This window comes from Macrotis lagotis, chromosome 8 (genome assembly GCF_037893015.1).
Source record: "Macrotis lagotis isolate mMagLag1 chromosome 8, bilby.v1.9.chrom.fasta, whole genome shotgun sequence".
Classification (NCBI taxonomy): domain Eukaryota; kingdom Metazoa; phylum Chordata; class Mammalia; order Peramelemorphia; family Peramelidae; genus Macrotis; species Macrotis lagotis.
In genome coordinates this window covers 117,094,186-117,118,975 of record NC_133665.1, presented here as the reverse complement: position 1 = coordinate 117,118,975, position 24,790 = coordinate 117,094,186, and the positions used below count along the sequence as shown (strand labels likewise).

At 32.8% G+C, this 24,790-nt stretch overlaps 1 protein-coding gene across 1 annotated transcript in view; it reads right to left on the bottom strand.

Moving 5' to 3' along the window:
- The window catches only part of ABCA13 (ATP binding cassette subfamily A member 13), a 493,610-nt gene that overhangs the window by 103,422 nt on the left and 365,398 nt on the right, over window positions 1-24,790 (bottom strand). Inside the window, exon 48 of the mRNA XM_074199032.1 lies at window positions 23,708-23,817. Coding sequence (XP_074055133.1) covers window positions 23,708-23,817 — 110 coding nt within the window. The remainder of the gene's footprint in view (window positions 1-23,707; window positions 23,818-24,790) is intronic.

Sequence of the window (24,790 nt, the reverse complement as noted above, 5' to 3'; positions counted from 1 at the left end):
TTACTAGATCATAGAATTTTATGTACTTCCAGAAATAAATTTAACACATTATTATGAATATTGCTAATAATGTATTAAATTTCTAATTTTATATAGAAGAAAAACAGATGAATAAATTCAAAAAGTTCTAAAAGTTTCCTATATGTACCTTTGTACTTAGGTACACACTCTTCTTGGGTATATCTTCCTGTGTCATGGAAAATTGATGCCCCCAAAATAAATTCACATCTTATTCTATGTTCCAGAACTAAAGAATTCTGGATTTGGAAGCAGAGGATTTGGGTTCTGATGCTGTCTCTGCTGTTTAATAAATATAAACTCTGTCATGTCAGTTCATCCCCTACTTCTCTCTTCTTTCATTAACTCATTTTAGAATAGTTGACTGCACAGGCTATATTTGTTCTCATTAGTATCTTTGATTCAAATTTTTTTTCCTGTTCTTAGTTCTCTATTCTCTCTTTTTCTTTTCTTTCTCCTACTCTATATCTCCTCTCTATTCCCTCTCATTCATTCACATTTTTAACTTTCTTTAATTTCTTTTATAGTTCTTTTTTTCCTTTCTTTTTTCAATCTTCTTTCCTTGCATTTTTCATACTCTCAACTTTCTTAACCTGTCTTTTCTTACTTTGTCTGTAAAATGTTTAACTTTCTTCTCTTGTTCTGTTTTTTTTATCTCCCCACCTTTGCCCTGCCTTTCCTTCTTTCCTTCTACTTCTGTCTTTCTCATCTTTGCAACTTCATTAGTACATTCAAATATCTATTTTATGGTCTTTACTTTTTCTCTTACTGTACATCAGAATGCATTCATACCTTTACCAAATTATTTAATGAACATGCAGACATAGAAACAAGACACACAAAGACATATAAGAACACAGTAAAATATACAAACTCACATAAACATCTATACATTCCTTTGGACCCTTATCACATTTAGATTGTCAAAGAAAATGTAGAATATTACAAGTATCAATAAATCAGGATTTTAGAAATTCTCTCTAACATACTCTCTGTGACAAAATACTTGGATCACAGCCAATTCACACTTTTGTAACAAACCCAAATATTATAATCTTTGTAAAGGCATATGATTTCTCTTTTGAACCCTAACTTCAAATTAATGCTTACAAAGCATTATTTTGAGTATATACTAATGAATATATAAATGTGTTTGTAAATTATGTTTCACAGTTAGAGTACTTTGCTCCCTTACTCAAAAATTCTTGCACAAAATGATAGCAAAATTTCTAGGATTGCAGATTCTCCTTATTCTGATTTCAGTTTATCTTTTCAGCTTTATCTCTGATTATGGACATTTCACAACATTCTGCACTCTAATCAACCTGGACCACTGTCCATTTTCTCAACAAACTCCAAATTTTCTGGCCTCAGTGTATTTTCCCTGAGTTGTTGTTCCTCTTTGTCTTGCTCTCTTCCTCACATCTGTATGTTTAAATCCCTAATATTCTTCAAAATCCACACTTTTTATCTTTATTTTTCTTGTGCTTTGGCTTCAGTAAAAAAATAAAGTGACAAGGTACTGCTGCATCAATATGTCTGGGGAATAGTTCATTTATGGAAGCTAAATATCTAGTTAATTGAAAGGAAGTCTGTGATTCTCAACAAAACTGACTTCAATGAAAACTGGGATGCTCTGGAGCACAGCCAGCAGTTGATAGAGGCACACCTGGTAGGGAAAAAAAATCCCACAGAAGGCTACTAATTAGAAGAAGCTATTACATAAGTTGCACTTCAATTCTTATAAGGGGACATAGGGAATTTACTGATATGGAATCTCCAGAAAAGCAATTATTCCTCTTTGGACTCTAGACATCAGTTTTTAGTAAAAAAAATAAATAATTCTGCTATATAGCTGCTTTTTATATTTAATAAGTATGGACAGATAGGTGGAATTGGACAGCAGAACAAAGGAAGACTGCAAGGTCCTCCACTGGTGCTGAATACTGGACCCATGTTTGCTGATCTAATGCAATCATGGTCTGGGCTATGGGTGAAAAGGAATTAGCTCATGCTGAGGAGTGTGTTCAGTGGGGGACCTCACTGGATGTGGGGCACTGACAAGAGAGCAAAGTCCTTGCTCTTTATTCCATGGCAGAGAAATGAGCTGAAGCATGTAGTTGTGGGGAGATCACAGGAAGCAAGAACATTTGATAACAACTGAGGTCCTATCCATGGTTCTAGGGTGAAGAGGAATACCTAAAGTCAGGTCCCCATATAACCTAGAAATGTGAGACATTATTCCCCATACCTCAATACTGGAACCCAACTCCAACAAAGTTAATGGATAAGAAACATCACTTAAAAAAAAGGTAAGCAAAAGAAAAAACACCTCAGCCATAGATAGTTACTATGGTGATAGAGAAAATCTGAGATTAACCTCAAGAAGACAGTGAATTTAAAACAGTTACTTCTCTCCAAAAAGTGGGGGGGGAGAGGGAGCAAAACAACCACAAGAGAGCATATGAAGAAGGTTTGGTGTTGGGTTGGTATAATGGGATTGTAAAAACAAAATTGGGCACAACTAGGTAAAATGGAGCAATTATTGCATACAAATGAAACCTGAATTAGGAAAAAAAAAACTATAACAGTGGAGGTAGGAGGGGATGAAGGACTGAGAGTGCTAGAACTTTATTCTTTCCAGAACTAGATTTTCAAAAAAGGATAAGAAATTTCTAAAGGAATATAAAATATTCTTAATTTACAGAAAAATAGGATGGTAAGGGGAAAGGCGTGTGCAGATCACGAACTAGGAAAGGTAAGAGGAGAGAGTAAGCGGAAGGACTCTTAGCAGGATGAATTAAATTAACCTGGAGGTAAGGGGTGTGGATTAAGGAGAGAGTGATTGTAAGCCAATTAGACATTTGAGGAGGGATAGGATAAAAATAGCAAGAGATAAGGATAAACTGTGATAAAAATAGAATGAAAGGAAATGTGAATGGGATGAATTTGTTCATAAAATGGAAACCTCAGAAAGAATTAAAAATCAAAATCTGACAACATATTTTACAAGAAATATGTTTTTAAAATCAAAGGCTGAAGTAGAATTTACTGGGCTTCAGCTGATGCAAAACAGCATGAGTTACCACAGGATCTCAGATAAAGTTAAAGCTAAAATAAACAATTAAAAGAGATAAACACAGAAATCACATTATGATAAAAGTACCATAGATCATGAAATAATATGAAAACTAAACATATGTACTAAATTTTATAGCATTCAAAATTTAAAGGAAAAATTTAAATGAATTACAATAGAAAACAAAATGATAAAGGTGGTGAAATTCAATCTTCTCTCAGTACTAGATAAATCTAAATCCCCCAAATATAAGAAAGAAGTCAAAAATATGAATACTAATTGTAGATATGATAGATAGCTATTGGAAATTGAATGGGGAAAAAAGGAATGTAATTTTTCTTAGTGCATAATAGCTTTACCCAAATTGACCACATATTAAGACAAAATGCAGAAAAAACAAACACTAAATGCATCCTTTTCAGATCATAATGCTATAAAGTTATATTTCATAAAGAACTGTGGAAACAGATTAAAAACTAATTGGTTACTAGACTACTTCATCTTAAATAATGTGTAGTTTCAAGAATGATTCAGAGAAACAATAAAGAATTATATGAAAGAGAATGAGAATAATGAAACAACATATCAAAATCTATGGGATGAAGAAAAAAGCAGTAATCAGAAAAAAATTATTTCTAAATGCTTACATCAATAAAATAGAAAAAGAGCAGAACAATGAATTGGGGAGGCAATTAAAATAACTTGAAAAATACAAATCAAAAACATCCAATTAAACATCAAATGGAAAAATCCTAAAAATTAAAAGTGAGATTAAGAGAAATAGATGTAAAAAAATCCCATTAAATTAATAAAGTAAAACTAAAAGTTGATTTTCCAAAAAAATCCCAATAAACTAGATAAGTCATTGGTTAATATCATCAAAGACAGAAGAGAACCAATTACTGGTATTAAAAATGAAAAAAGGTAAATATGTCAATGATAAGGATAACTTCAAAGTAACTATTAGTAATTATTTTATCCAATTAGATTCCATTTAATTTAGCAATTTAATTGAAATATCCATAAATTTTCAAAATTTAAAACTCAAGGAGCACCTAGGTGGTACAGTGTATAGAGTGCTGGCCCTGAAGTCAGGAAGACCTGAGTTCAAATCCAACCTCGGACACTTGATATTTATTAGTGTGTGATCATGGTTGTCATTTAACCCCACTGACTCACCAAAAATAAAAGATACAGTGATTCTTGTAATATTCTAGAGATTTGACTAAAAAGTTGGTAAAAACAATAATTTTAGCAAAACTGTAATGTACCAACCCATAGAAATCATTAGCATTTCTATATATAACCCAGAAAACCCTTCAAGAAGAAATAATAAGAAATATTTCATTTAAAGTAATTGTAAACTACATAAAATCCTGAGAAAATATACATGCCCAGATAAACCAAGGAACTTCATGAACATAATAATAAAATAATTTTTATACAAATAAAGTCAGATTTAAACAATTGGACATGTCCAACAATTGGTTGGGTACAGTCAATACAATAAAAATATTAATTCTATCTAAATTAATCTTCCTATTCAAGTATATACCATTTAAACTACAAAAGAATTTTATTCATCTAGAAAAAAAAATCTTGGCAAAAGTTAAAGAATATAAAAGGAATTAATGGAAAAATGCAAAGGAAGGTTTAGCAGTACCAGATCTTAAATTATATTAAATAACAATAGTTATCAAAATTATTTTGTACTGGTTAAAAGATAGAAAGCTGGATTAATACAATAAATAGTAGTAGATGATTATAGTAAGCTTGTGTTTGACAAATATAAAGATTTATGGTTTGCAGATAAGAATACCGTATTTGATAAAAAAAAATTGTTGGTAAAAACTGGATAGCAGAAATTGAGTATATATCACTATTTTATGCCATTTATCAAAATAAAGTCAAAATGTATACATGACTTAGACAGATGTCTTCAGAAAACTAGAAAAATATGGAACATATTGCCTGTCAGATTTATGGATAGGAGAAGAATTTATTAACAGACAAAAGATACAAAACATTATGAGACATAAAATGAGTAGATTTGATTACATTAAAGAGGTTTTGGTTAAATCAAACCAAAAACAGAAAGGAAAAAACTGAAGAAAACTATATAGTTTCTTAAATAAAGGTCTCATATCTCAAATATGATGAAGACCTTTTTTTCAAATTTGTAAGAATAAGAGTCATTTCTCAATTAATATATGGTCAAAGAATTGGAAAAATTAAATTTTCATGGAAAATCAAAACTATATGTAATCTTATGAAAAGTTATCTAAATCATTACTGATTAGAGATATGCAATTTAAAATAATTTTGAGATATCATCTCACATAAAATTGGATAAATATTAAAAGGGCAATGTGATGAATGTTAGAGGGAATGTGGAAAAAACAGTCATGCAATCATTTTGGAGAACAGTTTGGCATTATGCCCAAAAAGTTGTAAAATTATATATATATATATATATATATATATATAATCTTTTATCTTGCAATACCATTATTAGATCTTTTCCCCAAGCTGATCAGAGAAAAAGGGAGGAAAAAGCTATATGTTCTAAAATATTTATTGTAATTCTTTTTATGGTGACAAAGAACTGGAAATTGGGGGAATGATCATTAATTGGGAATGGTTGATTTTAGAAAAACTTAGAAATACTTGTATGAAATAATCAAAAGTGAACTGAGCAGAACCAAAAGAATCTTACATACAGTAAAACAATATTGTTCAAAGAATAATTATGAACTATATAATTATGAGTACTATAAGTACTCAAAAATAGTATAAAGGACCTATGAAAGTGCTATCTACTTCTAGAGAAAGAAATGAAAATAAAACTATACATTAGTATGATTTTATATTTTGTTGACAAATGATGATATGTATTGGGAGGTGGAGAGGGAGGGAGGAAAACAGTTTGGAACTTAAAATGGAACCAAAAAAATTAAATTTTAAAATAAAGTATTTTTAAAAAATTTCAGTCACCCTAATGACAATCAAAAGACACATGAAGAAATTTGCTAAGCTGCAGCATATTACCTAAGATGGTTTTCTCTTCCTTAATTTCTGCTTCTTGTCTTCCCATTCTCCCTTAGGATTCAATTAAAGTTCCACTTTCAGCTCAAAGTCTTTTGTGGTCTGCTATGGTCTTTTTACTTTCCCTCTGTGGATTATATTTGATTTATCTTGTACAAGTAGTTTGCATGTTGTTTCCCCCCAATAGACCCGTGAGAAATTTGCCAACACAGGAGGGTTTTTGCCTTTTTTTTGTGACTAGTGTTTATCATAGTGTCTACTCACTTTACAAATGCTCATTTACTTAACATGAATGCCAAAATTATCATCAAAGGACAAATTTTTAGACTTACAACTCAGATATGAAATGGTCAATTTATATAAAACCATATATAAAGAGTCAAAACTAAATAAATAGATTTCAGTAAAATTTTAAACTTGTTACATTTTTAAAATGTCAATAGTTAATATAGCCTCCTTTGCTCTAATCATTGGCTTTATAAATTTTGAATTGAGGTTCACAGAATTTTTTGACCTTTTTTTTCATTTTTCATTGTGGAACCATTATTTCACCATATTAGAAATTGAACTCTAATTTTTCAAGTCCAGCCTTGATTAGCCAAGAGGTTTGCAGTGAGGTTTAAATTATGTGAGTTCCCTGTTCATTGAAGCATGCTTATCTTAATATCTTGAATAAATTTCTTAATTATTTTTAAAAATAAATGGTATGGAGCAGCTAGGTGGCACAGTGGATAGAGTACTGGCCTTGGAGTCAGGAATACCTGAGTTCAAATTTGACATCAGACACTTAATAATTACCTAGCCGTGTGGCCTTGGGCAAGCCACTTAACCCCATTGCCTTGCAAAAAAAAACCCTAAAATAATAATAATAATAATAATAATACATGGCATGCTGCAAGATTGTATTGCCTCTCTTTTGGAATTTCTATGATTCTAGAACAATTTTTCTTACCAGTATATGAATATATTTGTCAGTGCACAGCCTTCTATCAATTATGACAAGACAGCTAGACCTAATATTATGAGAAAAATTCTCAAAACATGGTTAAAAGAGGGGGTGGCTAGGTGGCGCAGTGGATAAAGCACCAGCCCTGGAGTCAGGAGTACCTAGGTTCAAATCCGGTCTCAGACATTTAATAATTACCTAGCTGTGTGGCCTTGGGCAAGCCACTTAACCCCATTTGCCTTACAAAAAAAATGGTTAAAATATATGCTTGAAATCTGATGATTATTTACCAATCTTAAGAGCTTACTTGAACTTTTTATAATGGATTCAGCATAACTTTGAAAAAATGTTCATCAGTAACAGTTACCTTTGTTCCAATTGTTAATATTTCTGTCTTTCTATTATCTTATTCATGATAAACATTTCCCCCACTTCTTAGTAATAATGAGCAGCTTTTTAAAAATGACCTCTAGGGGCGGTTAGGTGGCACAGTGGATAGAGCACTGGCCCTGTAGTCAGGAAGACCTGAGTTCAAATCCAGCCTCAGACACTTAATAATTACCTGGCTGTGTGGCCTTGGGCAATCCACTTAACCCCATTTGCCTTGCAAAAACCTTAAAAAAATTGACCTCTCTATTCTTCCAACTTTGAAAATCTTCATGACACTTCAAAGTCAGATACAAGACAAAGTGAAAAGAATTTTTGAACTTGGACTTAGGAATATTTGAATTTCAGTATTGTCTCAGAAAGCTACCAACATGTGCCAACATGCAAGTGAGTCAGTATCTATGAAACTCAATTTCTTCATAACTGAAATAGGTCATAAGCAATAATAAGGTTTAAATGGGATCATATATATACTTTTCAAACATTGTATTATATTGTTGCTATAATATTCAACTATTACTATTAGTAATAAATTTTGCACTGGCTAAGACACTTTGAGAATTTTCACTTGTTTTCCAAAAAGATAAATTCTTTTGCAATAATAGTCTGTCAATTCTTGGAATTACTTTTCATTTCCAACCACTCTTACCTTTGTATTCCAGAGAAATTCATCATTCATAATAAGTTTGAATGATCCTTGAAGTGCATGACTTCACGACATCAAAGCCACTGCAATAGCACTAATAGTTACTGAAGTATGCTTTTTAAAAGCTAAACTGTTTGCATATATCCTTGGAGAAATATTTACAAATTAAAAACACATTGAACTAAAAATACAACAAAGAGAGAATGGAATATGAATATAGACTCAAATATCTACTCAATTGATAAAAAATTAATTTATTTTAATTTATGATTTATTTACAAAATAAAATAAATCTCATCTTTTATAAATTCTAGGTGTTATATGTAGAGATTCAACAATAAAATCTCCTTATTTGAATTCAAAGTTTCCAATTTCCAATGTAAGATATAAGAAAGTAGAAAGTGACAGTGAACAAAGTTTGGGAAGCTTATTCAAATAAAAGATTGAAGAAAAAGGGAAATTCCATGAAAGACTCAATGAGATCATAAAAATTAAATCAATGTACATTTTGACATTAACCTCAATATAGAGGTGAGAATATATAAAAATAATGGGAAATGAATTTGAAAACAGGTGACACGGAATTAGAATTGTCAAAGACTAATAGTCTACACAGGAGCTAAACATCTCTTTATCACAAATGCTTTGAGAAAATATTGAATAGATGCTGGTCATGGAGAGTACTGGTTAACACTAGAAAGATGTAATTGGATATATTTAACAAAAGTGAAATTATTCATTATTAATGTGGGAGGGATTCCTAACAGCTTTTTGTTGCTGGGCTAAAAGGAAGAATAAAAATGAGAAAACACATGCAATTAAAGTTTTATATTGGCCTACATAAATGTTATTGATGATGAAATACAGAATATGAACAAAAGTAAGGACATTAACTGTTTTATATAGAAGCTAAAACTGATATAAATAACTTGACAAACCAAGACCCAACAGCCTAAACATAATTTGACTTAATAATCTTTTTTTTTAGTGTTTTTGCAAAGCAATGGGATTAAGTGGCTTGCCCAAGGCCACACAGCTAGGTAATTATTAAGTGTCTGAGGCCGGATTTGAACTCAGGTACTCCTGACTCCATGGCCACTGCTCTATCCACTGTGACACCTAGCTGCTCCTTAATAATCATTTTTGACTTGCTTGTCTAGTAGAAAAATACCAAAGCAAAGTGCATTGTGGACTTAAAATATTAACTCACTGGTATGAAGAATAATGGAAAATTATGTGAAATAATGATTTATAAAATAAAAGTATTAGAAAATAAAACAATGTAAAATCAAGAGTGTTTAAATAATAAGATAAAAACAAGAAAAATAGGGAAAAATTTGAATATTTTTATAACAAATTATTTTCCTTAGAAAGAGTATAAGTTACACATTTAGACTCTAAGATCATTTCTAAGATGTGCTAAAATAGAAAGGCAAAATGACAGAATGGCTAATGATGGTCATGATGTTTGTCCTTCATTTTTGAAGAAAGAATGTGATGCCATGAAAAGCACATGAATTGGATTTGAGTGAGGGGATGCTTTGCTAAGTCACCAACCACACTTCTCCTCCAGAGCCATTAGGGATCAGTGGTCAGATATGAATCAGGATGACTAGAGATGACCCTCAGGATTATCAGGCAATCAGGGTTAAGTGACTTGTCCAAGATCACACAGTAAGTAACTGAGGCCAGATTTGAGCTCAAGTCCTCCTGACTGCAGGGCCAGTTCTCTACCCACTGAGCAATCTGGCTGAATTAAAAGAAGACTGCAGCAGACAAGAGCAGGGATGAGTAATAGTCAGCTGCCACATATAACAAATAAGGAAGAATGAAAGGAAAATTAGGTCTTCAATGAAATATATAACTGAACAAGAAAATGGGCATGTCTTTTATATCTGTTGGATCAATTAATCAAATAACAAGTTTTGTATTTCACTGTCTTCTTTTCAATAGCGTGAGAAAATAAGAAATGTCTTCAACACATTAGTTGAATCCCCTGTGACATGAAAAAAGAGTCATACAGGATTCGCAAGAATGAATGGATTATGAACTTTATTCTTTGATAGAAGATATAAATTGTTGAAATAACAGATCTATTTAAGTATTTGAGTATCTGTGTAGTTATTGTACTCAAAGGTATTTGAGATCTTAATAAGCAAAAACTATTGTGCTTTTGTCTTTCTACATATTGGGTATTTTATGAATACTAGAGAATTTTACTGAATCATATTGAATATATGGTGGATGACTATAAAATGAATCACTGAAGAGAAATTAGTGGTTGTCTGAGTTACAGCCTAAGTTTTATATTTCTCCTGTTCTTTTATTATATAGTCACATTGAGTTGAAACAGTAGAAATTACCCAAAAACATTCCAAAGAATTACAAAAAAAAGGAAAGTCTCTCAACATATTGACTACTGTGCTCATTGGTGGGTCATAATGATTCCCAGGGAATCACAAAAAAAGTCATATAAAGGTTCTAAAAAAGCAAGAAAAATCAGGTATGCTCTATTCACTATTTTACAATAGCATAAAGCTTCTGAAACTATCTCTATTCATAAAATAAGAAAAAATCACACTACAATATTTGTTATCCTTAGAAGAAGTAAATTCTGGATCTACCAAGTACTTCAGTTTGACTTTTGTATTTAAACTCCTGGAGAAGAAAATTTTCTTGGACACTGATATTCCATGAACATTATCCCATAATTAAGAAAATGCTTAGGAGTATAACTGCTCCCTTGGAATACCTGAGGATTTTTTTAATTGCTTTATAATGAAAGAAATAAATTAACTAAGATGATCCAGTTATATGTGAATATCCTTATAAATTCCAAAGACACTTTCTATTAGGAAGGACAGCATTCAAGAAAAAAATTAGACAACATATTTGCACTCTGTATTCATGAAATTAATATTTCTAAATATTCTGGGACTATCATTTATTCCTTCCTCATAATCTTGGGTCTAATTTACCTGGTGAAGAGAATATTGAGTTTTTTGAGTTGGAGGTATAACATTCCCCCTCTAGTTCCCTAGAAGACATATAAAAGAATAATAAAGAATCCACAGAGCAAAAAGACATTATCCCCTGCTTAGCTACTTACATGATGTTTCAAGGCAAATACTGTGAGTTTGCCATGCTGTTACTACTGTTTCCTTTTGCAGAAAATAGTGCCATATCACCTATGGGATGAGCATTTTAGAAAGAACTTCTTTGTGATTATTCTCCAGAAACAATTGTACTCAATGAAACCAAGATGGTAGATAGCATCACCCATTTAAATGGCAGCTGTCCTTGCTACAGAGTTGTGTTCAGTTTGGGGAACCACATTTTAAATAAGGACATTAATAAATTGGAGAGTTTAATAAATTGGAGAGATTAAAAAGATTATATTCTCGATTTGTAATAAGTGTATCTCAAAGAGCATGCTTGGCATAAAGATTGCTTGAAGGAACTGGGAAAGTATATCCTAGACAAGGGAGTCAAGAAGGGAGGGTAATAGCTTGAATCATTAAGTTTTTAAGATTTGTCACATGAAAGAGTTATTAAACTTGTCTTTCCTTGGACAAATAGTAAAAAAAAAATGTCTTTCCTTTTTTTTGGTCTCAGAACTGAATTGGTTTTATTGGGAGTTTCATTGTCCCTCAACCCCTGCCTTGGTGTTAATATTTGCACTTGCCTAAAAGGAGATGCTCAAATATCAATGTCTTTATCAATCAGGATCTTTTGGGGGAAAGGATCATATATTAAAAGGAAGAAGCAAAAGCTTCTTTAATCTTGAGTTATTAGACCCTCACCACAACATTGTAAGGTGAAGAAAATATTAAATTTGTTTTTGAATCTTATGTAAACTATTGAACTTTCCTGAGCTTCTTTCTCATTGACAAAATAAATTAAGTTGGATTACAATTTGAATATAAGTGACCGAGTTAAAGGATTAGAAGGGCTGTTCCACAGAGGAAGAATTATACTTGTTCTTTTCGGCTTCAGAAGGCAGGAGTGTGGAGTCAATGTTGTTGAAGAGACAAATTGAAACTTGAAGTCAGGACAAATTTCCTAATAATTAGATCTGTCCTGGTGGAGATGGGCTGCCTCAGAAGGTGGTAGTCTTCAAGTCACTTGAGCTCTTCAATCAAAGGCTGAGGTTTTATTTAGTGGCCATACTTAAGAGGAAATCCCTTTCATTCTGGGCTAGGCTAGATGTCCACTGAGAAATCTTTCAACTCTAAAATTCTCTTTTCTTTTTTAAGTTTTTTGCTAGGCAATGGGGTTAAGTGACTTGCCCAAGGCCACATAGCTAGGTAATTATAAAATATCTGAGGCTGGATTTGAACTCAGGGACTCCTGACTCCAGGGCCTGTGCTCTTATCCACTGTGCCACCTAGCTGCGCCTCTAAAATTCTTTGATTAGAATTTAGAGACCTATGATTCAAGTGGCAAAAATCCTGATTGTGTGACCTTGGACAAGTCACTTAACCCCATTGACTTGAAAAATAATCCTTATCTTGAGAGTGAGGAAATCTATGTTTTCAATTTATATATCTCACTCTGGCTAATGACCCTCTCATAAAAAAATGAGCACCTTTATTACCAATCAGAGAGAGAAGAAAATAAAGCAGCCAGAGAATAGGACTGAACTCCGGTCAATTTGTGAGTCTAGGTAAGTAATTTAATCCCAATTAAACTTTCTGAGCCTCAGTTTCCTTATGTATGCTGTATGAGTACTAAAGAAGTAATACTCAAAAGTTTTTGGTTTTGTTTCTTTTTTGTCTTTCTCATCACAGCATGGCATTATTTGTTTTAAAGAATTGCTGCTCACTAAAAGTTTGAGTTAATAACAGAATTTGGGGTGAGAGAGTCACACACACACACACATACACTCCGTTCCTGTTAAAGAAGAGCTATCATTTTGATTTATTTTTCATTATGTAAACTGCCATAATATGTATGCTGAACAAGCAAAACGCATATTAAGCCAACTACCAGAATGACCAGATTAGTTTAGCCCTACTGAAACTCAGGAAGCACAACTCACGTCATTTATAAATCTTATTTTTCTGCAATCATATTATATCCAAAATTTCTGGAATATCTAAAGAAACTTAGAAATATTTTAAGAAATATTTTCTCACAAGTCTCTGAAAAATTGTATAACTACTTACTTTATCTATAACATATGGCTATTATGTTCTTTCTAAACCTTAGAGTATTGTATAAAGGAGAGTTATAGTTATTAAGTATGAATTATGATCCTTTATAAAAGAAAAACAAATATTGATACAGTAGCAAAAGTACCAGATTTTTAATTAGAGGGTCTGGGTTCAAACCCTCAGTCTATATATGATATAGAGCAGCTTGCAACTTCTCTGTGCATCCTTTTTCCTTATCCATAAAATAAAAGTACTTCTAATGTCCTAAATCCTATGATCCTCTGACTTTTGTCATAAATTCAAAACTCTTACCATCTGTTTAATCATGAAAATTATTTCTAAACTTGAAATTCTGTGAATCAAGTCTAGATAATTCAGCCACCCAAAAGAAACTTGCATCTTTTTTTTCTCATTGTACATCACACCAACAGTGTAATGAATTCTAAATAATTGATGACACCCACTCTTATGAAAATAAATATGAGATGAAAACATTATGGATTTTTGAAATCAAGTCTCCTGATCTCATGTGATACAGTATCAGTGGAATCACCAGATTAATTTTACCCCTACTGTGAGGAATGTAGGGAGGCATTGTTGGTCTTCACAGGGAGGAGGGGGGCCCCTAAGGAATACCTTACAAAGGGGAAATGGCCCAGCCAATCACAAGATGGGGAGAGTTTTTCCTAATTCCATTTCCGAGATGGCAAACCCAAGATTTGAAGAATAGGGTTCTCAACGGGTCAAGAGTGACATAGAGATCTTGACCTAATGCAATTGAGTTTGTGCAATTAGGTAATTGAATATTAATCCACACACTGCCTGTGACGATTTGGGTTCATCATCATATCATACATTGTATAATGTTGTGGGATCATATTAGGGGCATGTCATGGGATGGACAGGCCTTTTAGATTGTAACTCAAATTCTGAGAGCCTATGAAAATCCAAAAGGGAGGGGAAAGAGTTTCTGAAGAGTATAAATTACCTGATGTTCAAATGCTACCTCTTGCCTCATGCTAGGTGAGGTATCCATATCTTGCAAGGTTTATGAATAAAATCTATACTTTTCTCTCACTCTAGCAGGTTTTTCTTTCATTCATATATAACACCTACTGAAACTCAGTATGCCCAATTCAAGTCATCCATCAGTTTTAGCATCTCCACCAGTATAGTGACTACCCTGGCAGGTGGAATATATCATATATTTATTCATCACATTTAATTGTGATGACTCCATTTATCGAATATTTTACAGGTATAAGTAACTGTTTAACAAATGTTTGTTGACTGATTAATTATGAAGTCCTTTAAATATATTATCTCCATTAAGTCATTAACCTTATTCAATTCCTTCATTTGTAATGTGAAGGAATTTGATCCAATGATTTCTAAGGTCTCCTCCAACTTTAAATCTATGATTTATTTTACTAAAAATATTATATCCTTTTTCATAAAAAAAGGAATTTGGCTGAAAGAATTTCATTGGCTCAGTTAAAGTCATAGAGTACTTTAGTGATTTTACATGATAGAACAAGGAGCCTGACTTTTTTTTTAAACTCAAAACCCAAAGTCCTTTCTTTATACTGTGACACTCTGCTTCATGCAGTAGGACTTCTTTAAGAAATATCAACCTTCTTCCTATTTCTGTTATGCATTTTCCCTTATAAAGACTAATCACCCTGAGACTAAAGCCTTTATCATTCATCTCTTTTGCCCCCCCTCCCCCTTTATACCTAGTACCATAACTTACACAAAGAAACCAATACACAATTCAGAATACTTGAAAAAAAACAGTATCAATGTAGCCTTATTAATTAATTCAATAAACATTTATTACATTTTGTAAAGAAAAAGACCAATCAGCAATAATACATACAACTTTTATAATTTTTTGCTGTTGCCCCTGGGTAGTAAGTTTATATTTGTATGTAAATTATATAACAAATATAATTACATAATTATATAAAATAATTATAATTACATGATCTGTATTTACCAAAGAGGAAAAAAAATTTATATTTCTTTAAAACATATATATTTAAATATATATACATATGAATTTACAATTATATGTAGATCATATATGTACATATTGCTATAGATTCATGGTCATTAATTTGCAAAACTAATGTGTGTATAAAATTCCAAGTTATATGTCTATGTTATTTTGCATTTCTCTACCTCTTTCATTAGTTACTCTTCACATTGTTACTGTGATACAGAGACTTTACCAGGAAAAGAAATTAAAGTAAAGAGATATTGACAGGTTCAGCTCCACATCAGTTAGCATAACTGATCCTTTTATAAAATATTGAGTTTTGAAGCTAAAACTGAGACATGTTATATGGTTGCTAAGAATCACATAATTCTTAGAAAAATCTACAATTCCTAATTCAGTTATTGATGCTTTAGGTGAATTATGTTAAATTACATTACTGATGCTTACATTTATATATCTTCCTAATGCATTTGGGAGGGAGTATTGTTTAGTTCACAATACAGTTAAAGGAGGAAAAGACAAATGATAATTCTATGCCTACTTTAAGTTCATATCGTCTCAAATTGTGGAAAAGTTGTTTGATTTTCAGGAAGCATTGTCAGTGAGATTGCCAATCCTGAAATTAAGGGGAACTTTACTTGAATTCTGCTACTGACACTTAGCAGTTGTACAACTGAGTACAAATCACATAAATCCTATGAATCCATATTCTTCTCTGGAAAATGGAAATAATTATAATTATCTATAGATGTTTCATTACAGAGTTATTGTAAGGATCAAATAAGAAAATTCATTTGAAAGTACTTAAGCAAACTATATAAATATTAAATATGATTTCATTATCATTTCAGTGGTACAGTGAATTCTTGACACTTTTGTCTGCTCTCCTATCCAAAAGCTCTGGTGCTACTTTGTTTATTTGAAGATTGATAAATTAATCAAAAAGAGTGAAAAGTACTTCTCATGTTGGCATTCAACTTTAAAAAAAACAGGAGAAAAATCAAGACACTAACTCAATGGTTGACAGAAACAATGAGGTTCAATGAGGTAGTAATAAAAATTGCACTTTTTAAATAGTAGAATATGCAACATCACTCCAAGTAGTTAAAAATGCCATTGTGCGTCTAATCACCCACTTAATTCAGTGAATTCCAGTGCTCAATTAACATTACAAATAATCAAGGTTAAAAATATAATTAATGTAACTGTGATTTTGTTATAATTAAACTAATTATACTGATATGCAGCACAATAAGGGACATGCAGGCCATTATGTTAATGAAGATTTATTCTTCTTTCTCTTTAAGTAGAGCTATTTGATTTACATTTTAAAATTATTTAGGAAAATAATGAAATGGAATCATAAGGGAGAGAGCCCAGCTTAGGAGGAAGAAACCAGTAACATGTTCTTCTTTTCAAAGGTCTCAATCTTTTATCTGCATGGACTATTAAATTGAATACTTTACTTCCTTGCAAATGCAGAGATTACAAATCTTTATGGAACTCTAACATAGCCTAATTCCATTTTAAACTGTTAAATGTTGTCTGTACCCACACATGGGTATAAATATACATACAAAGTCATCTGAAACACCCAAGACTGACAGTGATATTTTCCTTTCATTGGTCCAGAACAGAACCTCAGAATGATAGAATAACAAAAGATCTCAGTTGGAAACAGATGAGTTGAAACATCTAGTACAATCCATATCTAAACAAGAATATCTTTTCTCACATACCCCAAAGGGTTCATCTGACCTTTTATAAAAGAGCCTCCTATGAAGAGGAATGCATTTATTTCCTAGAACAGACCAATTACTTTAGGATCACTCTAATGTGTTTGGGAATTCTGACTTTAGGCACTTCATCTTTTTCACTTAAGTTGCCCTCTTTGCAAAAAAAGATATTTGGTGATTGGGAGGAGTTTCAGAGAACTGCTGTCATGAGGAAGATGGGACTGTTTTCCTTATGACTATGGAGAAAACAAGAAGCATTGGAATGAAGTTTCAGAAAGGGAGATTGTGAATTTAGGGGGGAAATTCCCATGAAAAACATAGAATGGAGAGGTACTTGAAAATCAGATTTTGGCTTCATGTCTTCCTCTAGCTTATTTTAGACTCATGACCATGGGGAGCTCATTTAACTACTCAGTGCCTAGGTAATTCTCCATTCAGCTGCCGAAGTGATTTTCCTAAATAATCAGTTCACTCCAGTGTCTCCCTATGACTTGCACCACCTTTCCTGAAGTCTTTCTAGGCTTCTTGAACTTGACTCACCTTTACCTAATCTAGAGGACATTGGTCTTCTTACTCACTTTTTCTCATGCACAATAGTTCATCTCTTCCCTCCCAGCCTTTTAGTATCTGTACCCTCTACCTAGAATGCTCTCATCTTCATCTCCTGCCACTGGCTTCCCTGGGGTCCTTCAAACCTCAAAACCACCAAGGTCTTTGTCAGTCTTCACTTTCCCATCAAGCATCCTTCCCGTGTACACTGCAGGTGTCTTGTATGTACCTAGTTGTTTGCAGATTGTCTCCCCTATTAAAATGTGAGCAACTAGAGGACAGGAAAGTACTCGTGTTTTTGCTCTTTTTTTTCCCAATCCTGGACATTGAACATAGTTTCTAAGACACAGTGAATACTTAACAAGAATGTTCACTGATAATAAATCACCAGCGCATTTTTCTAACCTGAATTTTAATTTATCTGCTTCCTTCTCCTTGAAAGAAAGGAAATCTCCATCTATTAAGTGATTAGTACTTAATGCACTCACATTGTCGACAGATTGGCAGGGATGGGTTGGTGGGCAGATTATTCATTTAGTTTCATTAAGGTAAAATAATTACATTGAGACATCTTTAAAAGTCACATATTCTAGACTGCAAGTTATGCTTATCAAAGCATCATCCAAACCTTCACAATACCTGGTAATTAATAACCTACTTTCCAACATTCCATTAACAACTGGGAACCAAGAGGAATCATGTGATTGATGACAATGGAGGAGAAAATTAATCTTCACGACTTACTAGGAGACTGAGATGCCCACAAAAGAGAACAAAGGATACTGATTGATTTTAGTTGTCTTTGTTCTTAAATGGCATGAATGTAAAAATATATTTAAGAACAATAACAGTGATTCTTTTGGCATTGTGAGCTCTATCATAAAAGAAAGATGCATATTGAAATATTATTTTTAAATTAGATTTAATATGTGTTAAATTAAAAATTTAGGAATATGTGAATATATGCCTCATCATATAAATCCTTTCATGAGAAAATTCTTTCCATTTATGCAAATTTCCTCCTATCTGTTCATTAGTAGATCACCAAATTACAGATTTAGAGTTTAAAGGGATCTTAAAAGTCATCAGTTGGGGGGGGGGGTAGTTAGGTGACACAGTGGATAGAGCATTGGCCCTAGTCTCAAATTCAAATTCAGTCTCAGAGAGTTGATGCCAGCTATGTAACCTTGGGCAAGTCACTTAACCCCATTGCTCCCACGAAATAAAAAAGGACATCTACTACCTCATTTTTAAAAAGCACAAAACTGAGGGAGAAACTAGGAATCTCTTGGATAAGGTAATATAGGTAAAGAGTAGAGTTAGAACTTGTTAGAACTTTCTAGTTCTAGAACTTTCTAGACATAACTAGTTAGAACTTTCTCAAATTCTTTTGTTCTTAGATTAATCCTAGGGACTTACTTCAGGGAAAATGAGGTTAAATGACATTCCCAGGATGACCCACCCAAGTGTGAGGCAAGGTTTGTATTCATGATGACTGATTTTAAGGGTAGCCAGTTGGTATGGTGGAAAGGACTCTCGCTATGAAGTCAGAAGTAGTCTCAGACACTTACTAACTAACTGGGTGACCCAAGGAAAGTCACTTAATTCTGCTTACTTCAGTTTTCTCATCTATAAAATAAGGTGGGGAAGGAAATGGCAAACTGTTCTCACATCTTTGCCAAGAAAATCCCAAATGAAATCACAAAGACTGAAATGATGATGTTTGTCCTTCATTTTCAAAGAAGACCATGACATCAAGGAGGCAATGCTATGACAAGCTCATAACAATCTGAGTAAGAGGGTGCTAAGTCACCAGCCCCACTTTCTCCTTCAGAGTCTTCTGTGTTAAGTGGCCATTTTTGAATCAGAACAACTGGAGATGGTCTTGAATGTGAGGCAATCAGGGATAAGTGACTTGCGCAAGGTCACACAACTAGCAAGTGTTAAGTGTCTGAGCTTGGATTTGACTCCAAGGTCAGTGCTCTATCCACTGAGTCATCTAGCTTCCCTATGAATACTGAAATGACTAAACAACGACAAAATCACTGATTACAAATATAACAATTTTCACTATTCTATGCTGCTTCTTCAAACTAAAAAAATAACTAATGACTTTTCTTTTCCCCTAAAAGTACTTCATAAGACAAAAAAAGAAATAAAATACATTAAACATCATATTGCTATAATGGCAAATTATCCAGGTGAAAATTTTAAAAATCCCATCTTTTTCTGATGTTCTGTTTATGTGACAGCTCTTTAATATAATTTCTTAATATTAGAAATAATTATCAAACACTGGGGATAACTTTAAATAGGTAACTGTTTGTCATCATTTAGTCAAAGCAACTTTCACACACACACACACACACACACACACACACACACACAGACAGACACTCTCTCTCACACACATATATCTGTTAAGGATATTTGACATGTAGACAGACCCTCACCCTCTGGAAATCTGCTGGTATAATGCTTTAAATCTCTTATACTATGATGCATATCAATGGATTTATTTAAGTTATTAATAAGAAATGTCTTGAAAATGGTGCTTGCTTCTGGTTTTTCAAATGCAACTGTAAATTACAGAGGAAGTGGTGCTTAGAATAAGTTTCTTAGTTCTGCATCTGTTTAGCGTAAAAAGAAACAGCCTACTGATATTTCACGGTGCATTAATCTTACCCAAAGTAGTTAAAAGAAGTGAGGAGGTAAGCCAGGTCAGTCATACATCATCATTTTGCATAATAATTTTACTCTGATACTATAACTTACAAGTCAATTTAAAAATGACAGTTCCCTAAAGATTTCTAAAAATCTTTAAAAAAGCAAATTGAGACAGGTGTTAAGTACCATGTGTTCATATCTTCATCTCCCAATCTTCCCATTTAACTTGGTGATTTGTCTCACTGCTATAATCAGAGACTGATAAATAAGAACACCTAAATGAATGGCTTCCGGAAGTCTGATTACTCAGGTAACACATGTTATGACTTAATCCCTACTCTAAGAGATACCAAGAGTTGGACAATGTCTACTTGGAGTGTTATTTGTTCCATCTCCAAATTAACCACTGCTTTTAGTTCCTTACCTCTCAGACCAATGAATTTGTCACTAATGTCTCCTGTGGTAAGGTAAAAAAGTTACCTCCTAATTTTAAATTTAGGGACCCTTGTCTTCTACCAATTGTCCAAAATCTCTTTCTTTCTTTCTTTCTTTCTTTCTTTCTTTCTTTCTTTCTTTCTTTCTTTCTTTTGTTTTCTTTTCTTTTTTCCTTTCCTTCTTTAACTCTTTCTTTTTTTCTTAATCCTTTTTAATAAAAATGCAAAATCCTAATTAATTTGCAGGTATGTCAGAGGGAAAAAAGAAGGCCTGAAAGTCAAGAAAATCTAGTTGAGTTCAACCTATGGAACTTCATCCTGGATAAGTCATTAGTTTAACATTTCAGAACCCCAAAGCAATTCAATGACTAAAAGTCATAAAATAAGTAATAATCAACATTGAAAAAAGAAATTCCTCACCTCATCAGCAATCCCAGACTTGGATGAAATCACAGATCAAATGAAACAGAAATTAACACCCAAGTCAATTCAATCTTGCAAAAAAATGCAAGGTTCTTGTAATTGAAGTTTATTTGATTTTTATCTTTGAACTAACTTTAATATGGTGAATGCAAGGCTTGCTCAGCCGCTAAAGCTTTAGGGGCTTTATTGTTTGAATATTTTTAAATATTTTTTCTATTTCTTACAAGAATCTTTCTAATTAAGATCCTATATTAGTCCCTTTTTTTAGAGCTAATTTCTGTAGAGAGAGTGCTGCCACTGAGAAAAAAAAGAGAGAAACAGTCTTGAAAGCTGATACTAAGGCAACAACATTGGACGGGTTAGGTAAACCCAAACTCCAGCTGAGCTTTGCCAGTCACTTATTTGGGTGACCTTGGTAAATGACCTTGGTAAATTCAGTCCTCTGAATTTCAATCCCTCACCTATCATATGGGGAAGCTATATGTGCTACCTGCTTCACAGGGGGTTTGCACTGATATTCTCTGGCCTAGGAATCAGAGAAAACAAAGTAGTCTATAACAAATTGTCAATCCTGAGAGGACCTGCATTCTTTCCCTGACCTGTACTTGCCTGTGTTGTGAAGTGAATCAGAAAATTGTATAACCTAGTATCACCAAAACTACCCAATTAATAACCATTCCCATGGGACTTGAGGACACCTGTGTTGTCATAGTTAGATGGTCTCCCACTCTTCCCCATTACAATCATGTATATAATATCTGCTTCCAGTGAAGTAAGGTAGAACTCCAAACAGGAAGAAATCTCCAATTTGCACATTTTTTCCTATCAAAGAAAATAAGTAATTAAACCACTAGTTGATTACTGGCACTCTATCTCTGGTCTGCTTTCACACCCAGATTAGAGTCTTTAAGGAGGGAGGCAGTCTTATATTGCTGTGTATTTTTAACAGTATCAACATAAAACTTTTTACACTGGTACTCAAAAAACAAATATGAAGTGCTTCTCATCTGAAAAGGGCTATAAAATATAAGTTCTGATATTCCATAATCATATTCCCTTAGCCTCTTTTTTAAAAAAAATTCAACTCTTTTCCTCATCACTGCCCCCACTTCCTCAGATTGTTCCATTTTCTTTAGAAGTAATTAGCTCTATCCTGAGGTAACCAAAAGGTTCAAAATTGATTAAGAGAAAGAGAGGAGTAGATTGCACTTGGAAAAATATACACTTGTTTTAAAGCTGCTCCCCAGAACAAAACTTTATCTTTTTTTGATACTGATGTTTTTCTTTTGTTGTTTCAAAATATACCAAAGTCCCCGAAGAATTAAAGTTTAAGGTCATCCAACAGTGGTGGAAAAATGCCAATTTGGCACAAATAGACAACATATTTCTTATTTTGACTGACATACCTGGGTGAATGAATACTAACAAGGAATTGTGTAATCAGAAAAGGGAGTCAGGGAAGAGTAGTCAGTCATATATGGAGAATGAGTGATAATAAAGAGATAGAATAAATATAACTTAAGTCCTCATTGAAATATATAGAATACAATGGAAAACCACCAATATTTATAATACTTTTGAGTTTTGCAAAATACTTTACTTTTTTTGACCCTCACAATAACCCTGGGAGATAGGGGATATTATCAGACCTATTTCACAGATGCTGAGAAAGTTGATTTGCTCAGAATAACATGGATAATGAGTATCCAGGGCAGGATTTGAGAATAGGCTTTCAGTCCAAAATTCTATCCATTGTGCCACCTAGATTCAACATACTGGATGAATCCTCTGTGGAGGAGTAGTGAAAGAAAATGGGCATGGGATGAAAAGGCAAAGATGGATTAATTACCTATTGCAAAGAAAAATTCACCATAATGAGATTCCATACCCACTGAAGTGTGAACGGCCCTGGTAGACTGAGCAAGAAAGTATGATTTTGAAAGCAAAGAAGGTATTAAGGTTTTGCTAATTATGAATCAAATTTCAGGGATTGTACAATCAGGGATCATGACTTTCATAATATAATTTCATTATGCAGGTGCTTGAATTATTATCTTTCCCCAGTCCCTCAGAAACATATAATTCATTTTTTGCTATGGTAAACATAGTAGAGCATATTTTAATATCTTTTAATGTGTTTGTGGAAACGATAAAATAATTCTTTAGGTCTTTTCTTACCACATTTCAGCTTTTTTTTATCTTTTCTTTTTTGGGGGTGGGGTGGGGTGAAGAAACAAGGAAGACAGAGAACAAGGACAACAAATTTCTCAATCATTTCAGGCTAACCTGAGATAATCTCACCCCTAGATAAGCTTATAATTAGTATTAATGACTTGTAAAATAAACTATTTCCTCTGCTCCTTCCTATAACACTATTCAGGCCCCTTTCTTGTGATATAGGTATGATGAAATGATATTAAATAGTTTAATCCATTCAAGTTTGAAAGCTCATTTTCCCCCCTGAGGCTTGAAAATAATAAAAGACACAGTCAATTCTGAAGAAAAAACACTTCCTAGGCTCTAGTTCAAAGGATTGAGGAAGAACTTGGGCTTCTCTGGTCTTGATCATTATCATTTTTTTGAGTATATTAAATTCAGAGGAAAAAAAATTTCATTTACCCTCCTGGATTCCTGATGGCAGCATAGCCTGAAGATGGAGTGATATCACCGGTCAGCATTTTGAATGTTGTGCTTTTCCCAGCTCCATTCACTCCCAGTAAGCCAAAACACTAACCACCAAAGAGATGAAGAGGAAAGAGAAAAGAAAAATAATCAGAACTGTAATAGTCAATGGTATTCATTTTCATCTAAATTTCATATTAAACTCTTAATTCTGGGTCTTATTATGAAATATCAAAGAAAAGAGACTAGAAAAATAATCAGAACTGTAATAGTCAATGATATTTATTTTCAGTTAAATTTGGCTCTGGGTTTTATTATAAAATACCAAAAAAAAGAGCATAGGATAAAGGACCTTGGGAGCCATTAGATTCAACTTTCATTTAAAGATGGAAATACTATTTTCTATGGGAATTAAGTGAGGTTGTCCAAGCAATAAGTGCCATACACAAGTAATAAGTGCCATAGGCAGGATTTGAACATAAGTCTCTTGACCCCAGAACCAGTACCCTTTCAACTATATCACACTGCCTCTTCTTATCTTCTTTATTTTTCAGATGAGGAAATATAGTCATATGGTGTTTAAATGATAAGCCAAGTTTAATTTATTTGGTAAAGTTTATAACTTGGCATTACCATTTACAATATCTGTTATATCAAAAGTCTGGCAAAAATTAAGACCATTGTAGGCAGACAAGTAAAGTCTATCAGTAGAAAGAAAGCAAATAAGACAGATAATTAGATTTTTATTAGAATGTCCTGTTTGAGATATTTACACAAAAGAAAATTTGAGCAGCTTCCATTTACAATTGGATTTGGAAAAATTTGCTAATCGCTATTCCAAAATTCTGAAGTTAGTATATTATTGTATGGGGTGATGGCAAGATGCAAATGAGATAAAAAAATTACTCATGATCTGCCAGCATGACATTTGTCATAAAGAATTCAACACAAAGCAACCAAAAAAAGATATAACTGAGGATTTCACTTGTAACAAGATAATTTGGAATTTTTGGTTATCTGTGTTTATCCTCCATCTTTTTCGATGAGAAAACTGAAACCAAGATGTGTAGTTTGCCAACA